Source organism: Aspergillus glaucus, assembly GCF_001890805.1.
Source record: "Aspergillus glaucus CBS 516.65 unplaced genomic scaffold ASPGLscaffold_18, whole genome shotgun sequence".
NCBI lineage: Eukaryota > Fungi > Ascomycota > Eurotiomycetes > Eurotiales > Aspergillaceae > Aspergillus > Aspergillus glaucus.
Window position 1 is genome coordinate 47780 of NW_019170470.1, and position 18178 is coordinate 65957.

Here is an 18178-nt window from a genome sequence, read left to right on the forward strand (position 1 = left end):
GTTGCTATGGGATATATTCATATCGTCTGCCGAATTTGGTATTGTAAGAGGTTCCGTAGAGCGCGTCAATGACGAACCGCGCGGCGCGTCTCCCCGAACGTCTTCCTCACCAGCCCAACTTCACCATGGGATGAAAAATGGCTACTATCAAGGCTATCGAGGCCCGCTCGGTGCGTCTTATTCTCTTGTATGTTTCGCGACTATTCACTGATCAATTCAGGTCCACCAAATCCAATCTGGTCAGGTCATTGTCGACCTGTGCTCCGTTGCGAAGGAGCTTGTCGAGAACAGTCTCGATGCCGGTGCTACATCAATAGGTATTTCTCTAACTGTTACTTATACTTAATGGGCTTTATAATTGATGTGGAATATTTGCAGAGGTCCGCTTTAAGAACAATGGACTAGATTTGATTGAAGTACAGGACAATGGGGGTGGGATAGCACCAGAAAACTACGAAGGCCTAGGTGCGTTTATTTATTTCCCTCGCATGCTTATCTTCTAGGCTAGCGCTGATCAGGAACAGCACTCAAGCACTACACCTCCAAACTCTCGACCTACGAAGACCTCACAAGCCTACGAACCTTCGGTTTCCGCGGCGAAGCACTATCCTCACTATGCGCCCTCTCCGACTTCCACGTTGTCACAGCACAAGCCCAACAAGCCCCTCGAGCCAATCGATTAGACTTTGAGCCGTCGGGAAAACTGAAGAAGACACAAGTCGTGGCAGGTCAAAGGGGTACAACGGTTTCAGTGGAGGGTCTGTTCAAGAGGTTACCTGTTCGACGGCGTGATCTCGAGAAGAATATAAAGCGCGAGTATGGGAAGGTTTTGAACCTTTTGCATGCATACGCCTGTATTAGCACGGGTGTTCGCTTTAGTGTGAAAAATACGATGGGAAAGACGAAGAATGTGGTGGTTTTCGCGACGAGTGGGAATCCGACTACGAAGCAGAATATTGCAAATGTATACGGTGCGAAGACTCTGTCGGCCCTGATACATCTTGATTTGGCTCTGGAGTTTGAGCCCTCCACGTCGTCTGGGAGGCGTTTGGTGGGAGGTATTCAGGATGACGGGGCCAACAAGCTCCAGGTTCAGGGCCATATATCTCGGCCAGTATTTGGAGAGGGGAGACAGACGCCTGATCGGCAGATGTTATTTGTGAATTCAAGGCCTTGTGGTCTGCCGCAGATTTCCAAGGCATTCAATGAGGTCTACAAGTCGTTTAACGTTTCTCAGTCGCCGTTTATATTTGCGGATTTTCATATGGATACGAATGCCTACGATGTTAATGTGTCGCCTGACAAGCGGACGATTCTTTTGCATGATGCCGGTGCGATGATTGAGTCTTTGAAGATGTCGCTTACGGAGTTGTTTGAGTCTGCGGATCAGACGGTTCCTCAGTCCCAGCCGAGTCTTAAACAACAGTTTCTGGGAAGCTCACAGGCCTCTCTGGCATCTAGAAAGCCGTCTACTCGCGCTCCGTCTCCAGCAAATGACAAGGAAGACGAGGAAGAAGGGGTACAGAATGAGGAGGACTCAGATGCCGATGAAGGAGCCGAATCTACCCCGCGCAATGCCCAGGACAGAATCAAGAGCTTCCTAGGCAGCCTGGGGAGTAGCAGTCGCGGGGTGGATACCTCATCACCAGCTCATTCTAGTATACCAGATCGACCACCCGATTCATCACCAACCGCGACTCCTACGAGGTCTGTTCCGGTACTGAGCAGCCAGGCCCACGGCACAGAAGACCATGATGACCGCGAGCAATCACCAAGCGAGTTACCTGATGCATCACAAGACCAGCCCCCTATCCAGGAAGAAACAGAGTTGGAACCTTCACAAAATACCGCCATTTCCGATGAACCTATATCGTCACAGGTGGATCCGCCCGAGGAAACACCAAATACTATACAAAATGCGTTTGATCGCATGCGCCCAAGGAGAATGCCAGCTGAAGTTGCTACCATCACTATAGGAGACAAAACAGTTACCTCAATGGTAGGAAGCGAGATACCTAAAAAGAGAGCTGTAGATAGCGGCTCTGGTGGCTTTATGGGGAGGAAGAGAAGGATACATACTCCGTCCCGTCCTGGCATATTCGGTCGATTTTCTGCTCCGGGAACTCAGGCAGCGGAGGCTTCAGAGGATGTAGATGAAGAGGAGGAAGAGGAGGATGAGGATGAGGTCAACGAGGATGCTGAGGACATTCAGGATGAACAGTCAGAAGATGGCTCTCAGTTGTTTGTTCCTGACGATGAAAGCAATCATGCAGCCGATGACATGGAAGAACCAGAGTCAGCCGAGCACGATGCCAGTGATCAGGTTGAACACGATACGCAAGCCGCCGCACCAGATAACATGAGCGAAGAAGAAAAGAAAGCTCATGAAGAGGCTGAGGTACAGCGCCTTATCCAGCAAGCAGAAGACAAGGCCGCACTACCCGATGAAAACACCACCAATCGAGTCAATAAGATGAACAAAGGTGCTGCTCACAAAGATACCACCGCCCACTTGATAGGGGCTATCAATGGCTCCCTCTCCAAAATCCAATCTCAAATGGAGCAGCTACAGAACAGTCTTCAATCGCAGACCCCGGATACATCCGCAGCCCCAGACGCAGACGAAGCCGCAACATCCCAACAAACCGCTGAGGACCGTCTCTCACTAACAGTGGCCAAAGACGACTTTGCCAAAATGCGAATCATCGGCCAATTCAACCTCGGTTTCATCATAGCCACGCGGTCATCTCCAAAGAACGACTCGGACACCGGTAACAAAGACGAACTCTTCATTATCGACCAACACGCCTCAGACGAGAAATTCAACTTCGAGCGTCTCCAAGCTGAAACCGTCGTCCAGAATCAGCGTCTCGTCCAACCAAAGACCCTCGACCTGACCGCGGTCGAAGAGGAGGTCGTCTTAGAAAACCGTGCTGCACTTGAGAAAAACGGGTTCATCGTGGACATCGACGATAGCGGAAACGAACCCATCGGCCGACGATGTAAACTCGTCTCTCTACCACTAAGCAAGGAAGTTGTATTTGGCGTCCGGGATCTCGAGGAACTCATCGTTTTGCTATCCGAGACGGCGAGTCAGTCGTCAGATATCTACATCCCCCGACCTACTAAAGTACGAAAGATGTTCGCCATGCGCGCATGTCGCTCTAGCATCATGATCGGGAAGAACTTGACTTCGCGACAAATGGAGAAGGTGGTGAAGAATATGGGGACCATAGATAAGCCGTGGAACTGTCCGCATGGACGGCCGACGATGAGGCATTTAATGAGTCTGGGAAATTGGTGTGAATGGGGTGAATGGGATGTCGTTGGGGATGAGGATGGGGACGGAGAGACTGGGGTGGATGACATGGGTCTTTGGAGGAGTTATCTCGAGGAAATGGCGGATGGCGAAGAAGAGGAGGATGTGGAATAGAACATTGATAGTTGGATACTCGTATTTTAAAAGCTGAAGCTATACTACGGTATATAAACAAATCCAATCCAATCCACTACCACCACTTCAACCACCCACTACCCTCCCCATTCCCACTCCCATTCCCATCCCCCCTCCTACCAACACCATCATCCCCCCTCTGCTCACCACCCCTATCATCCCCATCCACACCCCCCTCCTGTTCCTCAATCTTTTCCTCAACCCCCCTAACAACCTCCTCCAGCACCAACAACTCCCTCTCAATAACCTCCGCCCAATTCTGCACGTCCCCAATCTCCTTCAACCCCTCCCGCGCCTTATCCGCCGCCCCCTCCAGCTCCCCATTCGACCGCCCCAGATCCTCCGTCGCCCGCGCAACGTCGGTTTCTTGTTTTGAGAGGGCGGTGGCGTTGGCGTGCAGGAGGGAGGCGCGGGCGCGGAGGGGGGCGTCGTGGTTGTTGCCGATGGAGGAGAGGGATGCGGTGAAGGCGGTTTTGGCTTCGGTGGTGCGGCGGGTTTGGTCTTCTTCTGAGGGGTCTTGGGTTGGGTGGTTTGGGTGGGGTTGTGTTTGGGAGGACATGGTTATTTGATATGACGATATATATCTGTGGTGGGTTTGTATGTGTTGATAAAGTGATATGGTTAAATATTCGAGTATGCTACACGGAGACAGGCTAAATATAAAGTGTCACCCCACTTAGATCACTCAGATTAGTTACAGCTCTAGTTACACGTGAAATGTTCGTATCAACAAAAAGTCCTCGCTAGATGCTCCAATATCCGAACGCCGTGCCATAAAGAACGATAGAAAAAAAAAAAAAAAAGAAAAAAAAAGAAAAAAAGACAATAAATCCAATGATATCCACAATTATTAATTTGCATTACCGGGCTACATATTAGCCAACTCTTGATCGATCTGTCGATCAAGGAAGGCTCTTTTGTCCCCGGTCAGCGTTGTCTGGAGTCGAGTTTCGACAAGAGCGCGAACTAGAATAACCGTTAGCAACTGCATTTATTTAAATGGATATTCGAATTGTAACTTACTCTGCTTCTTCGTAACGGTATCCAAATCAGCCTCCATCAAACAGTTGCGAATAGCCTCAGTGATAGAAGCCTCGTCCGGTCCAGTGCCACTGTGGAGATCAAAAGCACTAGTAGACCTCGAGTGGTATCCTGCCATAAGCGGACTCTGGGTAGCTGGTCGAGAATTCAACAGATGCTCCGTACTAGGTGCCATTCCCATGCTCTGTCGGCTCATGCGCATGGGGTTGTCCTGGTAATGGCTGAGGTTACTCATCGACATGGGCCGTGACGGAGGACCTCCCAAATTCTGCTGGTCGGTGTATCTGGAGAAATTCGACATATGGGAGTTGCGGTTACCAGGCATGTTTCCGCCAAATGGCGCCGGAGATTGCGGTGGCATGTACGGGTTGACATTGCGGTTTTGACCCGGAAACCCGGTGAGGATTGTGGACGCTGGCTTCACGGAGGAATAGTTGGAGTGCATGTCGTCCATCTCCATTGCATTATCATCCATGTACATGCCCGGGTAGGACTTCTCCTGGGTAACGCCGTAGTCACCGCGACGGCCGGGGAGGCTGTTCGCCAGAGCGTAGTCGTCCCAGCGTTGGAGTGGGATACTTCGAGGATCGAAGACCTCATCTTCAACCGCAACAACACGCTTGTCGCCCTTCTCTCCGATGACGACACGTGTGTTACCCCAGGTGAAATCATCCTGAAACCAGAACGAATACAAAGGCAGGATGAAATTGTAGATAGGGTATGCGAGAATGTAGATAAGCATCCATCCCACGTGCTGCCATTGACGCTTGAGGATGAAAATAATAGCCTGAAGACCATACACACCTGCCAAGATGATAACGGAGATAAGCGGGAACGGTCCGGTGTGACTGGCAATCCGGTAAATCAGATATCCCAGATAGACACAGGTCGCAGGAAGGATAATGGTTCCAAGCAGATCCACCATGACGACAAATCGCATGCTAAAGCAGCAGAAGCCACATAGATCTTTCAGGTAAGCCAATTCCACGAGATTGTGAACAGTAGAATTGATCCAGCGACGTCTCTGCGACAGAAGCACACTCCACGTTTCCGGAGCAGCTGTGCTTGCGTAGGCGTCGGGGACGAACTTGTAGGACATGGAGGGGAAATGCTTCGTCATCAATGTGGTCAAGTACCGATCCTCACCAAGGGACAGAAGGTTTTTCTTGTGAAGCGTATCAATATCGTTGTCCGCATATTCTTGAACCAGCTGATCGGATATGATGAGTGGACGGCCCTTGTCCGCAGTCCGCAAACGATACATGCAGAAACTAGAAATTGTTAGCAAAAAGCAATCGTTCGTATATGGAATTAGACTTACCATCCAGGAAGACAAGTGATGCTCCCGAAAAGTGACTCAAACGCCTTGGCCAAATGATGCGAGATATAGTACTCATAAACTTGAATCATCGTCCACCAACTCTGTTCTTGGTTTTGAAGACTGGTTTCACCACATATACCAGCAATCCTGGCATCGTTGGCACACGCGGCGACTAGACGATTGAGAGCGTCCTCCTTGACACTGGTATCCGCATCAACCATCAGACAGTATTCGTACAGCTCAGGGTCGACACCGATGATGTTGTTGATCTGGTGGAATATCTCCAGCTCCAGCGGCGACATCGGTGCGCGATAATGCACACGGTTGAGGAAATTGAGGAGAAGAACCTGCGAGTCTCGCTTACCCCGGTTTCCGGGCTTAGATTTGTTCTGCTCTGATTCTTTGCCGACTTTCACGACAACGATGTAGGGCACCACGTTGCCTTCATATTCGTAAAGGCCGGAGTACACCTTGCCGTAGTTGAGCTGCTCACTTCCCTGGCCAATAGACTTCAATGGCAACGCAGGAGGATCGATCTTGGGGTCTACTCCCAGAACATCAAGGACGATTTTGGGCGTTGGCCGGTCATTGCCCCCACCGACAATCATACCATCACAGATGACGAAAATGAGCTTCCTCTTGTTGTCGTACTCCAGAGCAGTCAATGAATCAAGGCCTTGGCGCAGCGAATCTTCACCTTCGGTATACGCTGGAACAAGGCAAATGACGAATTTGTCCTGCGGCGCAGGCCGACGCTTGGAGCCAAACTGGAGAGCAGAAAGAAACTTGACCAGGATAACCACACAAATGAGAACGGTGAATGACAAGAGGATCCAGTTGTTTACGGTACACCGGGGAGAATCTCGGAAATCCACTTTTCCTTTGTAAAACACGCTGTCGAGACACGATTGTGCTTTTTGGAATTGATCTGTATCCTGCCATTTATCCGTGACATCGGTGCCTGGGTAGTTCTTGAAAAGGTCCGTCACGGTGGTGGGCAGGAAATCGTACGTGTCGATGTTGTTCATCATCTTCAGCGTGTAGAAGTAGTCCGTTAGATCGTAGATATTCTTGTTCACGATGACCCAGGACCGCGAGCTTGATTTGGCCTGCTTTGACACCTCAGATCGTTTCCAAACCAGATCGCCCTTGTAGTATTCTTTGATCTTTGGCAAGAAAACGTCCTGGTACCATGTGATTTTGTTTAGCTTAGTGCTCTTGTCGGGTTGGTTTTGGGGACCGCAATCGTGCTTCGCTTGGGGATACAACACAGCACTCGTATCGTTGTTTTGAAGCGTGATCGACTCATCGTTGACAAAGTCCGAGCATACCTGGGTGAGGGGAGGGGGGAAGTACGCATCCAAGCCCTGCCCTGCGAACGGCTTCATGCTGGAGGAAGTCGTTTCGGTTGCTGTATCACTGTGTTGGATCTGCCAAAAGTCGCTGATGTCGTAAACCTTGCCGTGAATACTGACGAAGAAGTCGTCGTCGCCTTCGTGCCAGCTGACCTGCTTCTCATTCCACACCTTGTCTTTGTTGGGACAGAGCAGGTCTCCAAAAGCAATGATATAGAAACAGACAAGCCCATTGAAGAAAAGGATGAGAAACACGAGAACCACCTTTTCCCGCCAGGCCATTCGTACGTCAGGGCGCTTCATGCGGCCCACGTGTCGCAACACGAAGGATGGGATCCAGAAAGTCAATGCCCAGACGAACGCCGTCCACATACGTCGTGTAAAGGGAATTTCCTTCTTTTCAATGTGCTTGGGGTCACCATATTCGGGATCGAGCTCGCCGGTGTAATGGCCATAGCCTGCGTCGGATGGCTCCCACTTCCGGTCGTCGCCCTTTGTGCCCAAACCGTAATCACCACCCGTATTCATAGTATGGGGCACACTCGGGGCGATCGATTTCGCACCTCCCATGACACTGGGAGGTGCCAGAGTACTGTGTCTCTGTTGGTGCAAAAGATCGTCGCGGCTACCCAAAAGGCTCGTGGATTCTGCCATGTGGTTTGCCACGTTCAAGTTGGAAGCGAATGGATTGTCAAACATGCCAGTCCCGTAAGCGAAAGGATCAGATGCAGGTGATTCATCTGGCTTAAGGTCAAGCATCGTTTCAGCTTCCCACCAGGCGCCTTCTCTCATCCAAATTCGCTGGTATCCAACAAAGGCATCGCCATTACTCCAACCCCGTTCTAGGATCCAGTTTTCAATGCCGTCTCGGCCATCCAGACATCCCAGTCGGGCATATCGGCTAACAAACTCCTCCATATCAAAGTCGGCCGTAAAGTCGTGCTCCTTGAGGCGACGATTAGCCCACTCTGGAAGCTTCCAGTCGCGTAGCTGACGGGAAATAGCGCTTGCAGACCAGGCCGCCGCCGGCATCAACTGATTCAGTACACCAGGGGAGTCATCGGTGGGGTGAAGAGAGATATGATACCAAACTCGACTGCTACCTATAATCGTAGGAAGATCGAATCGGCCTCTTTTACCAACCGAGATACCCTCATTTTCGACCGGAAGAAGGACTTGTCGAAGAAAAGCGTCCGGTTCAAAGTCATCGATTACCTTCTCGAGTACGGTTTGCTTTCTGTCGAGCTCATGTTCCCGTTCACTCCAGGCGGCGCTGGTGGTTATTCCAAGGTCAGCTTCGACCTGTGCGACTGCATTGTTTATATCGTTGGTTACAGCGTGCCCGACAGGGGGGATCGGGACTCCATCTTCTTTCATTTCAGCGTTGATACCCAGAGTATCATCAAAGACGCCCCTCATTGCCACGGCTTTTCCTAGAGCTGGTCTGGGCATGTCCACAACGGTAATGCTCACGGTATCCTCTTCGGACCATTGGCCACTATAGTTCGAATGGCCCTCCAAGGTTGTTTGGACTTCACCTGCAATGGTCTCATTTGCCTTGCGAAGCACCCAATCAACCAACGCCTCGTAGATACCTGCAATCAGGACCTCCCGATCATCGGTGGCACACTTATGGAGGAGGACTTCTGGGTCCAGACCTAATAGGTCACCAACATCCTCACAGGTTTGTTCAAGATCTTCCTGGTCGACCAAGAAACCAGCGGCGTTACCCAGTTTCAGTAGGCCTGCGAGAACGGAGAGGAGGCCTCGTTGCGAGGCACCTTTGATGCCAATAGCTTTGAGGGCAGCTCTGAAGTCTTCCGCTGCGGCGTCATCGTCGGCAGTCGGCAGATATGAGGGCGGGGTGTAGGTCCCGGACTTGTTGAGCAATGCGTAGACAGAGGATTCTTTGAGACCCAAGAATTCCCGTTCGGCTGGAGTCGATGCTGAGGTCAAAATGTAGTAGAATACATCGAATGCACGGTAGCCAGTTTCTGCTGAGATGTCCAGTAGACCTTTGCGGATGTTGATGCCGGAAGTGGACAGTGCCCAGGAGAAGCCAACCACATCCCCTCGCAAACTCAGTGTATAGCAGGCAGCGAGAGCCGAATAGAGGGAGTATGAAGGATTAAAGGAAGTCACTGCAGATAAGAACGGACGAAGAGCTGCCAATGTTGTGAAGGCAGCCCCGGGGGTGGCAACCGGCAGCGTTGACAAGAAAGGCTCTAACACGGATGGTGCCGACTGATGGATTGAGCTGGATCAAATAAACGTCAGTATTGGTACGTAGTTATTCATCTGAGGTAAGGTTTGATCGAACCATAGAACAATACAACCATCCTCAGCTCTTCTTTTTGCATGTTCCCAGGCCCTCAATGCCAGCTCTTGATCGACTGTTGCAGCTTGGTTGGCGTTGAGCCATGTATTCACGACCACGCTGGTTCCTGCGTCCAATTGGTATGATTGTCCTGAGTTGTAGGACGAGTGTAGAGCATTAAGCAAAGTCGTCGTTGAGATTTGCATGTTTTGTTGTGGACGTGGAAAACCGGTGGGAAAACCAGCAGAAGTGCTGGAGTAGACGGAGAATCGGTTGGACATGGTGTAGCCGAAAAGAAGTTACACTGAAAACTCAGCGACTATCCCAAGCCACCACGCAGAGTACGGATTGCGGTCGTTTCAAGTATGTCGGAACATGAGGGTGTGATCACAACGGAGTTATGTTTCTGGAGACGATATTCGTGATGTAATTGATGAACTCGAAATAATAGATGAAACAAGGTATGGTCGAGATGAACAGGATGAAGCGAATGACTGGGAATGAGGATTCTGTTCTGGTTAAAGAGCGAAGCGTTGTGTACCCTGGACAGCAAATTAGCAGGGGACAGCTAGAGATAAGAGGGTTGACGGTACGAGTATACATACAACAACCGTTGCAGTCCAAATGACAACCACAGCTGGCCTCGACAAGCCTGAAGAAAAGGTCGATATGTGAGAGAAGAGAAGAAGAATGAAGAGAAAAAAGAAGCAAAGAGCTGGAGCTGGCTGTGATGCAGAGCGCAGCGGGTGGTTGTAATGGACCTGTCTGGGGTCAGTGAATGCGCAACGTTGATTGGCTAGTGGAAGAGCGCAGAAAAAGACCGAATAATACGGCTAGTAATGCACCGTATTACAAAACATGCACCCAAACAGGACTAGGGCACTGTCATATGCCAATGATGGCCGTCACTAGAGAACTGGCTGATACACTAGCAATATACTAGTCAATCCAAACAGCTTCATTGCATCCTTCTTTTTGACCGGTTCTTTTCTTCTCTTTCCTATTTGCGCGTGGGGTGTACTCGTGTAGGGCTATTCCATATAGTCAGCATTGGGCACCTAAGTGTATCCACTTATTGTGTTGTGGTGACAGGAAGAGTATTTGTACTTTGTATTTTGTATTGATGCTGAAGAAGACAGTACTCTGTACATACGGAGATCAATTTGATGTGCCTTCCCAAAAGGGAAATAGTGTGGATTGACTTTGAACCGAGGATCAAGCACGCCGAGCGGCCAATCAGAGCATAGTTAACGGTCAGTTCCGCCGGGCTGGAGACCCTATATTTGGCACATTGTCTTACTCTTGTCTCACCACCCATCATTTGCCATTTGCCATTTTTTGGTTCTCACCACAGCGCAAACTTTTACAAGAAATGTGTGAGAACTGACTCTGTTCTTACACTTCCCATATTCAAGTATATAAATATAGAATCCCTGTTCGATGACCTGCAGAGTCATGCAGGGTGGTGTGTAGTTTCAGATGCTGCCGTCTTTGTTTATTTTTATCCCTGATCTGGGTGTTTTCAGTAGATATCAACAGCTCTATCTTATATATTAATATCTTTGTATAAATTATAAATTGTATAATCATGCCACAGATAACACGATAATTATTTATATCCAACCACAAACCGTGCAGCACTGTCGTTGGGGTCTTGTCCGGGTAGATCGGACGATCCACTCCCTGCAAGTTTCAGGGTCCGGCGTATCTCCACCAGTACAAACAAGTACTCCGTATCAGTCAGTTCTTTTCGGGGATGTCCTACGAGTCACCTGCACAGAGCTGAAGGATTATCTCTTTGATTGAACTCTATACAACCTCTCGGAATGCGGTCTGCCCATACTATATACTCTACATAATAACTATCATTCTTCTATTGATGTTTGATGTAGAAAAATTCTACGAGATACACTAGATTACTAGTGTGATACCTGTATGACCGGCCGAGAATCTTCCATCTCCGCCCACGCCAACCCTAATTAAGCTTAGTGGTAAACAGACCAGCTGTCACAGCCTATCAGGTGTATTGAACTAGTAACAATTATCGTATCAAAATGTATCATCGGCGGGCGGTGAGGTTAACCCCGGACGATTAACGCCGATTGTGGTATTTGTAGAATTTCAGTACTAGTGATACTGACTACTGTCTCTGTCTTGTTCTTGTTCTCTTCATCTCTTTCATTCTTTCTCTTCTCCCCGACTCTAGTCTATCGTTGTCGATTCTCGCTTCGTTTCATCCCCAGACAGATACGCCGTGACCATCGCTTCAGCTCTAAACAACTCGGTTCACTCTCTTGCTCGACCTGTCACACCAGAGTTATCGCCTGCAATTGCTACAGCGCATCTTCCGTTGTTACCGTCGCTTCTTTTGACCTATCTCGTTGAGCAAACAATGTGGCTTGTCCTATGCTGATGTTGACCATTTCAATTCAACATTCCTGATTCTCGGAATATCCACCACTTTACTCAGATAGGGCCGCTATCCGGTTATCAGTGACAATCTCGCATGCCCGGGGGAGGGACACTGGACAATATGGCTTCAGGACATATCCCATCTCACGCCCAATCATCGCTACCATCGTTGCCAGCCCATCTACAATCAGATACGCATTTGACTGCGCATCTCGCAAGCCGGTATGGTTGTCCTCGACCCGAACAAAGAGTGACATCTCAATCGCGTACTAACGATCCAAACTGTCTACAGATTCCATGTCGGTTTACCAACGGCTCGTCTCTCTTCCCAAGCTTTAATATGTCTCAATACATACACAACTCCGACCAAAGGTCCAGATGGCGGCAAAGAGGGAAGTTCGATGGCAGAGGCCGAGGACCTGGCCAAACGGGCATTCACTAGATTGGCTACCCGTGGTGAAAACCAGGCCATTGTGTTTCTGTAAGTGGCTGACTGGTGGGAAACCGCATTGCCAAACAACACTAACGGTTTTGTGACATCCTCGTAGTGGAGAGAATGGATCTGGAAAAACGACTATTCGCTCGCATATCCTATCATCGTTTCTTTCCTACTCCTCCACACCTCTCTCGTCGAAGCTCTCCTACGCTACCTTTGTTTTTGACGCTTTAACAACCACAAAATCTTTGACCACTCAGACAGCTTCGAAAGCGGGACTATTCTTGGAACTGCAGTACGATGCCTCTTCCTCGGTTAATCCGACGCTGATTGGCGGCAAGATCATCGATCACAGACTCGAACGCAACCGGATTGCTTCTGTACCGACCGGAGAGCGGAGCTTCCATTCCCTCTATTATCTTCTGGCAGGAACAAGTGCTCAGGAAAAGGCTCACTTGGGTTTCGATAATCCTATCCATATCTCTACCAACAATGGAATGCTCGGTTCGAGCACAGTGAACCATAAACGATGGAGATATCTGGGTCATCCCACACAGTTAAAGGTCGGCATCAACGACGCTGATGCGTTCTATCATTTCAAAACAGCGCTTCGGAAGTTGGAATTCCCTCGAAGTGAGATTGCCGAAATCTGCCAGATTCTTGCAACTGTGCTACACATTGGACAGCTGGAGTTTGTTAGCGGCCAGTCTACTGCTACTTCTGCAGAAGAAAGTGGAGGATACGCGCTCGAAGGTGGTGAGACAGTCACCTCTGTCAAGAATAAGGATGTCCTTTCCATTGTGGCCGCCTTCCTCGGTCTGGGAGTCGACGACCTCGAAGCCAGTCTGGGGTACCGAACAAAGACCATCAGTCGAGAGAGGGTGACGGTGATGCTGGATCCCAGAGGAGCACGACGGAATGCGGACGAGCTTGCTCGAACAATCTACACTCTCTTAGTGACTTATGTGATTGAGACTATTAACCAGAGAATTTGCGCGGCCGATGACAGTGTTGCCAACACCGTGTCTGTCGTCGATTTTCCAGGTTTCTCTCAGGCCTCTGCAACTGGATCCACCTTGGACCAGCTCCTGAACAATGCAGCGACCGAATCGCTTTACAATTTCTGCCTCCAGTCCTTCTTCGACAGAAAGGCCGATATTCTGGAACGTGAAGAAGTCTCCGTGCCAGCCATCAGCTATTTCGACAACTCCGATGCGGTGCGCGGGTTGTTGAAGAATGGCAACGGCCTGTTGAGTATCCTTGATGACCAGACCAAGCGCGGTCGAACCGACGCACAGCTCGCTGAAACTCTGAAGAAGCGTTTTGAAAACAAGAATCCTGCCATCATGGTCGGAACACCAGGAACCGGACCTGGTACTCGTCATGTCTCACCAGAAGCGCGTTCGGCATTCACAGTACGACATTTCGCTGGTGAAATCGATTACTCTGTGAACGGTCTGGTTGAGGAAAATGGTGAAGCCATTTCTGGTGATTTGATGAATCTTGTGAAGTCCACAAGGAGTGATTTCGTACGGGATCTTTTTGGACAAGAAACCCTGCAGACGGTCACCCATCCGAGAGAGAAGACGGCCATTATGCAGGCGCAGGTCAGCGCGAAACCGTTACGAATGCCCAGTGTCGCAAGACGAAAGGCCGGTCCGCCTGTTGCGCATCCATTCGATGCGGATGATGCAGACGATCATGAGAGCCCTGATGGCAGCTCAACAGGGAACGCTTCTGCAAGACGGAAGACCGGTCTGATGACAAACAGTCCTCAAGGCGCAGCTGGTCAGTTCCTATCTTCGCTTGAGATAGTTAGGAAGAGCTTGAGCACACCCGATCTCAACCCTTATTTTATCTTTTGTTTGAAGCCCAATGATCGTCGCATTGCGAATCAGTTTGACAGCAAATGTGTCCGAGCACAGGTGCAAACTTTTGGCATTGCGGAAATCAGTCAACGGCTTCGCAATGCTGATTTCAGTGTGTTCCTCCCCTTTGCTGAGTTCCTCGGACTGGCGGAGATTGGTAATGCCGTTGTTGGAAGCGATAGAGAAAAGTGTGAAATCGTGTTGGATGAGAAGCGGTGGGCAGGAAACGAAGCCAGAGTTGGTAGTACCGGTGTCTTCCTGAGTGAACGATGCTGGGCCGACCTCGCAAAGGTAGGCGAGCGTGTGGTCCCTGTCTATCATGGCAGGGGCTCTGAAGACGTTGGCGAGGGCTTTCTGCATCCGCGAACTGCAACGTATATGGATTCCAAGGTCCGGCTCCTCGATTCGCCCGATCGGTCACCCTATGGCGATGACAACAAGCAAGGATACTTTGGCGCCCGTGACGTGGATGGGCGCTCTGATGCCGGGGGTTCTGCCTTCAACTCCGGTGACATGTTCCACAATCTCGAAACGAGAGAGCAGATGATGGAGAAAGGCAATGAAAAGAAAATGGAAGAAGTGGACGATGTGCCTCTTTCCGGTAGTCGCAAACGCTGGTTGGCATTGGTGTATCTGCTTACTTTCTACATTCCTGATGTTGCTATCAAGTGGCTCGGGCGGATGAAGCGCAAAGATATCCGACTAGCTTGGCGAGAGAAGCTCGCGATCAACCTGATTATCTGGTTCAGTTGCGCATGTGCCATCTTCTTCATCGTCGCTTTTCCTGGTCTAGTCTGTCCCACGCAGCATGTCTACTCCGCGGGAGAGTTGAGTACACATAATGGCAAGGATGGTCAAAATTCTTTTATGTCCATTCGGGGCGTGGTCTTCGATCTGGGTGCTTTCATGCCATCTCATTACCCCGACATTGTCCCGCAGTCTTCGCTAAAGAAGTATGCCGGTGTGGATGCCACTAATCTCTTCCCCATTCAAGTTTCGGCTCTCTGCCAAGGCAAGGATGGTCATGTTGATCCCACAGTGCTATTGGACTACAAATCCACGAACGTTTCTGGGACCGCAACAGCAACTAGCGACACAGACGCCAACTCCAAATATCATGATTTCCGCTATTACACCAACGACTACCGTCCTGACTGGTTCTACGAACAGATGATCATGCTCCGGGCGAATTACAAGAAAGGCTTCATCGGCTACACACCAGAGTATTTGACGAAACTGGGGGATAAATCGCAATCAATTGCGAGCATCGACGGGAAGGTCTATGACATGACCACCTACCTTGCTGGAGGTCGAAGAACGCAAGCTCCAGAAGGAAAGGAGGTTCCGCAGAATGTCGATACTGATTTTATGGACTCCCTGTTGGTAGACCTTTTCCGACAGAAATCTGGTCAGGACATCACCAAGTACTGGCAGAACCTTGCCATTGATCAGGGAATGCGTGATCGTATGCAATTGTGCCTTGACAATCTGTTCTTTGTCGGCCATGTCGATACTCGAAACTCGCCACGCTGCCAATTTGCGCGTTACTTCATTCTGTCTATCTCCATTATCATTTGCGCAATTCTCGTGTTCAAGTTTGTGGCCGCAATGCAGTTTGGAAAAAAGACAGTCCCCGAGAATATCGACAAGTTCATCATCTGTCAAGTCCCGGCCTATACAGAAGACGAGGAGTCTCTTCGTCGTGCTATTGACTCCATGGCACGTATGCGGTACGATGACAAGCGCAAACTCCTGCTGGTCATTTGCGACGGTATGATTATCGGACAAGGAAATGACCGCCCCACGCCTCGGATTGTTTTGGACATTATGGGTGTTCCAGAAACTGTGGATCCGGAGCCTCTCAGCTTTGACAGTCTGGGAGAAGGCATGAAACAGCATAACATGGGCAAGATTTATTCCGGTCTATATGAGGTGCAAGGTCACATCGTTCCCTTCCTGGTTGTAGTCAAGGTTGGAAAGCCGTCAGAAGTTTCGCGACCCGGTAACAGAGGCAAGCGTGATTCCCAGATGGTTCTCATGCGGTTCTTGAACCGTATCCACTACAACTTGCCCATGAGCCCTATGGAACTTGAAATGTATCACCAAATACGCAACATCATCGGTGTCAATCCTACGTTCTACGAGTTCATCTTGCAAGTCGATGCAGATACAGTAGTTGCTCATGATGCCGGAACACGAATGGTTGCTTCTTTCCTGGCGGACACTCGCCTACTCGCTGTCTGTGGAGAGACAGGCCTGACGAATGCAAAGACGTCTGCGGTGACTATGATCCAGGTCTACGAATATTTCATTTCGCACAATATGATCAAGGCCTTCGAGAGTCTTTTCGGATCAGTGACCTGCTTACCGGGATGTTTCACTATGTTCCGTATCCGGTCTGCGGAGTCTGGCAAGCCACTTTTCGTGAGCAAAGAAGTCGTGGAAGCATACGCGCAGATTCGAGTTGATACCCTGCACATGAAGAATCTGCTGCACCTGGGTGAAGACCGTTATTTGACGACCCTGCTCTTGAAGCATCATGACAAGTTCAAGACCAAGTTCCTGTTCGCGGCAAAGGCTTGGACCATCGCCCCAGAGAGCTTTGCTGTTTTCTTATCCCAGCGTCGACGATGGATCAACTCTACAGTGCATAACCTGATTGAACTGATTCCGCTTCAGCAACTGTGTGGTTTCTGCTGCTTTAGTATGAGATTCATTGTCTTCGTCGACCTTCTCAGTACCATCATCCAGCCGGTGACAGTCGCGTACATCATTTACCTCATCGTCTGGCTCGTGAGAGACACATCCGTCATCCCATACACATCCTTCATCCTCCTCGCAGCCATCTATGGTCTCCAAGCCCTCATCTTCATCTTCCGCCGCAAGTGGGAAATGATAGGTTGGATGATCATCTACATCATCGCCATTCCCGTCTTCTCCCTCGCCCTCCCCCTCTACTCCTTTTGGCACATGGACGACTTCTCCTGGGGAAACACCCGTGTCATCACAGGAGAAAGCGGCCGGCAAGTCGTCATCTCCAACGAAGGCAAATTCGACCCCGACACCATCCCCAAGAAGAAATGGGAAGAATACCAAGCCGAACTCTGGGAAGCGCAGACCTCCCGCGATGACCGCTCCGAAGTCTCTGGCATCTCATACGGCACGAAGTCCTACCACCCGGCACAATCAGAATACGGATTCGGAGGGTTCCCTGGCTCAAGGCCTATGTCGCAACTTGACCTGTCGCACCAGTATGGAGCTAGGAGTATCTCGCGTCCGCCGTCGGAGATGCTCAGTCGGCATATGGACATGGAGTTGGAAGATTTGTCGAATTTGCCAAGCGACGATACGCTGCTTGCGGAGATTCGGGAGATTCTGAGAGCTGCGGATTTGATGTCTGTTACGAAGAAGAGTGTTAAGGTAGAGCTTGAGAGGCGGTTCGGGGTGAACTTGGATATCAAGAGGTCCTATATCAATTCTGGTAAATCATCCCATTTCACTTCCTGGTTATGGCAACATGCTAACTTGTTTTGCAGCTACCGAAGCCGTTCTGTCGGGTGCCCTTTGATGGTTTACAGTCATCTAATTCATTCTTGAATCTGCGATGATGTCTGCGCATTTCCTCATCTGTTTAATCCTCTTTAGATCTCTTTCGTTCATGGCGTTCTGTTGTTGTTACAGGCCTGCAGTTGTACATTATTCCTGTGTTTACAGCATAGCATGTTTCTTTCATGATCATGGTGGATGGTGTTGGATTTGCAGTTCTGAAGTTTGGACAGTACATACAGTCTTAGGGCCTACTAATATTTAACTACAATCATTCTGTACACGCTTCGGCATCATGAGCCTTGGAATCGCAATCATTTTGAATGAAACAAATGAGGGTATAAGATACGAAATATAAACAGTCCAGGACTACAAACCACCCAATATATCACAAACCATGTACAACCCAGACAACACATCCCCGGCAA

General features: G+C 49.7%; 5 protein-coding genes across 5 annotated transcripts; 3 read left to right on the forward strand and 2 right to left on the reverse strand.

Moving 5' to 3' along the window:
* Window positions 1–137: 137 nt before the first annotated feature.
* ASPGLDRAFT_131817 (ATP-binding mismatch repair protein PMS1) lies at window positions 138–3433 on the forward strand (the record flags this gene model as incomplete). The annotated part of the gene is made up of 4 exons (XM_022541079.1): window positions 138–170; window positions 221–317; window positions 379–465; window positions 525–3433. 4 exons carry the CDS (start codon window positions 138–140, stop codon window positions 3431–3433), a joined length of 3126 nt encoding a protein of 1041 aa, XP_022398207.1.
* A 76-nt stretch (window positions 3434–3509) lies between these two features.
* ASPGLDRAFT_27897 (uncharacterized protein) lies at window positions 3510–4013 on the reverse strand (the record flags this gene model as incomplete). The annotated part of the gene is made up of 1 exon (XM_022543702.1): window positions 3510–4013. The coding sequence occupies one exon, from the start codon at window positions 4011–4013 to the stop codon at window positions 3510–3512; it is 504 nt and encodes a 167-aa protein (XP_022398208.1).
* Window positions 4014–4241: 228 nt separating this feature from the next.
* csmB (putative chitin synthase) lies at window positions 4242–10155 on the reverse strand. Its single transcript, XM_022550252.1, has 4 exons — window positions 10094–10155; window positions 9492–10030; window positions 5817–9428; window positions 4242–5766 (listed from the first exon to the last, which is right to left on the reverse strand). Exons 2-4 carry the CDS (start codon window positions 9767–9769, stop codon window positions 4446–4448), a joined length of 5211 nt encoding a protein of 1736 aa, XP_022398209.1. The 5' UTR covers window positions 9770–10030; window positions 10094–10155; the 3' UTR covers window positions 4242–4445.
* Window positions 10156–11666: 1511 nt separating this feature from the next.
* chsE (chitin synthase class Va) lies at window positions 11667–18176 on the forward strand. The gene is made up of 4 exons (XM_022547224.1): window positions 11667–12122; window positions 12193–12381; window positions 12449–17685; window positions 17741–18176. The coding sequence occupies exons 1-4, from the start codon at window positions 12022–12024 to the stop codon at window positions 17770–17772; spliced, it is 5559 nt and encodes a 1852-aa protein (XP_022398210.1). The 5' UTR covers window positions 11667–12021; the 3' UTR covers window positions 17773–18176.
* ASPGLDRAFT_620612 (uncharacterized protein) lies at window positions 17669–18101 on the forward strand. The gene is made up of 2 exons (XM_022548504.1): window positions 17669–17685; window positions 17741–18101. Exon 2 carries the CDS (start codon window positions 17809–17811, stop codon window positions 18013–18015), a length of 207 nt encoding a protein of 68 aa, XP_022398211.1. The 5' UTR covers window positions 17669–17685; window positions 17741–17808; the 3' UTR covers window positions 18016–18101.
* Window positions 18177–18178: the final 2 nt, after the last annotated feature.

Excerpts from the sequence above, each read along its gene's own strand:
- csmB (XM_022550252.1), bottom strand. The coding sequence starts at position 9,769 with ATGTCCAACCGATTCTCCGTCTACTCCAGCACTTCTGCTGGTTTTCCC. Across the intron at positions 9,429-9,491 it reads GATGGTTGTATTGTTCTATG|CTCAATCCATCAGTCGGCAC; the intron begins GTTCGATCAAAC and ends TATTTGATCCAG. Across the intron at positions 5,767-5,816 it reads ATCACTTGTCTTCCTGGATG|TTTCTGCATGTATCGTTTGC; the intron begins GTAAGTCTAATT and ends AACAATTTCTAG.
- chsE (XM_022547224.1), top strand. The coding sequence starts at position 12,022 with ATGGCTTCAGGACATATCCCATCTCACGCCCAATCATCGCTACCATCG. Across the intron at positions 12,123-12,192 it reads ACTGCGCATCTCGCAAGCCG|ATTCCATGTCGGTTTACCAA; the intron begins GTATGGTTGTCC and ends AACTGTCTACAG. Across the intron at positions 12,382-12,448 it reads AACCAGGCCATTGTGTTTCT|TGGAGAGAATGGATCTGGAA; the intron begins GTAAGTGGCTGA and ends ACATCCTCGTAG.
- ASPGLDRAFT_620612 (XM_022548504.1), top strand. The coding sequence starts at position 17,809 with ATGATGTCTGCGCATTTCCTCATCTGTTTAATCCTCTTTAGATCTCTT.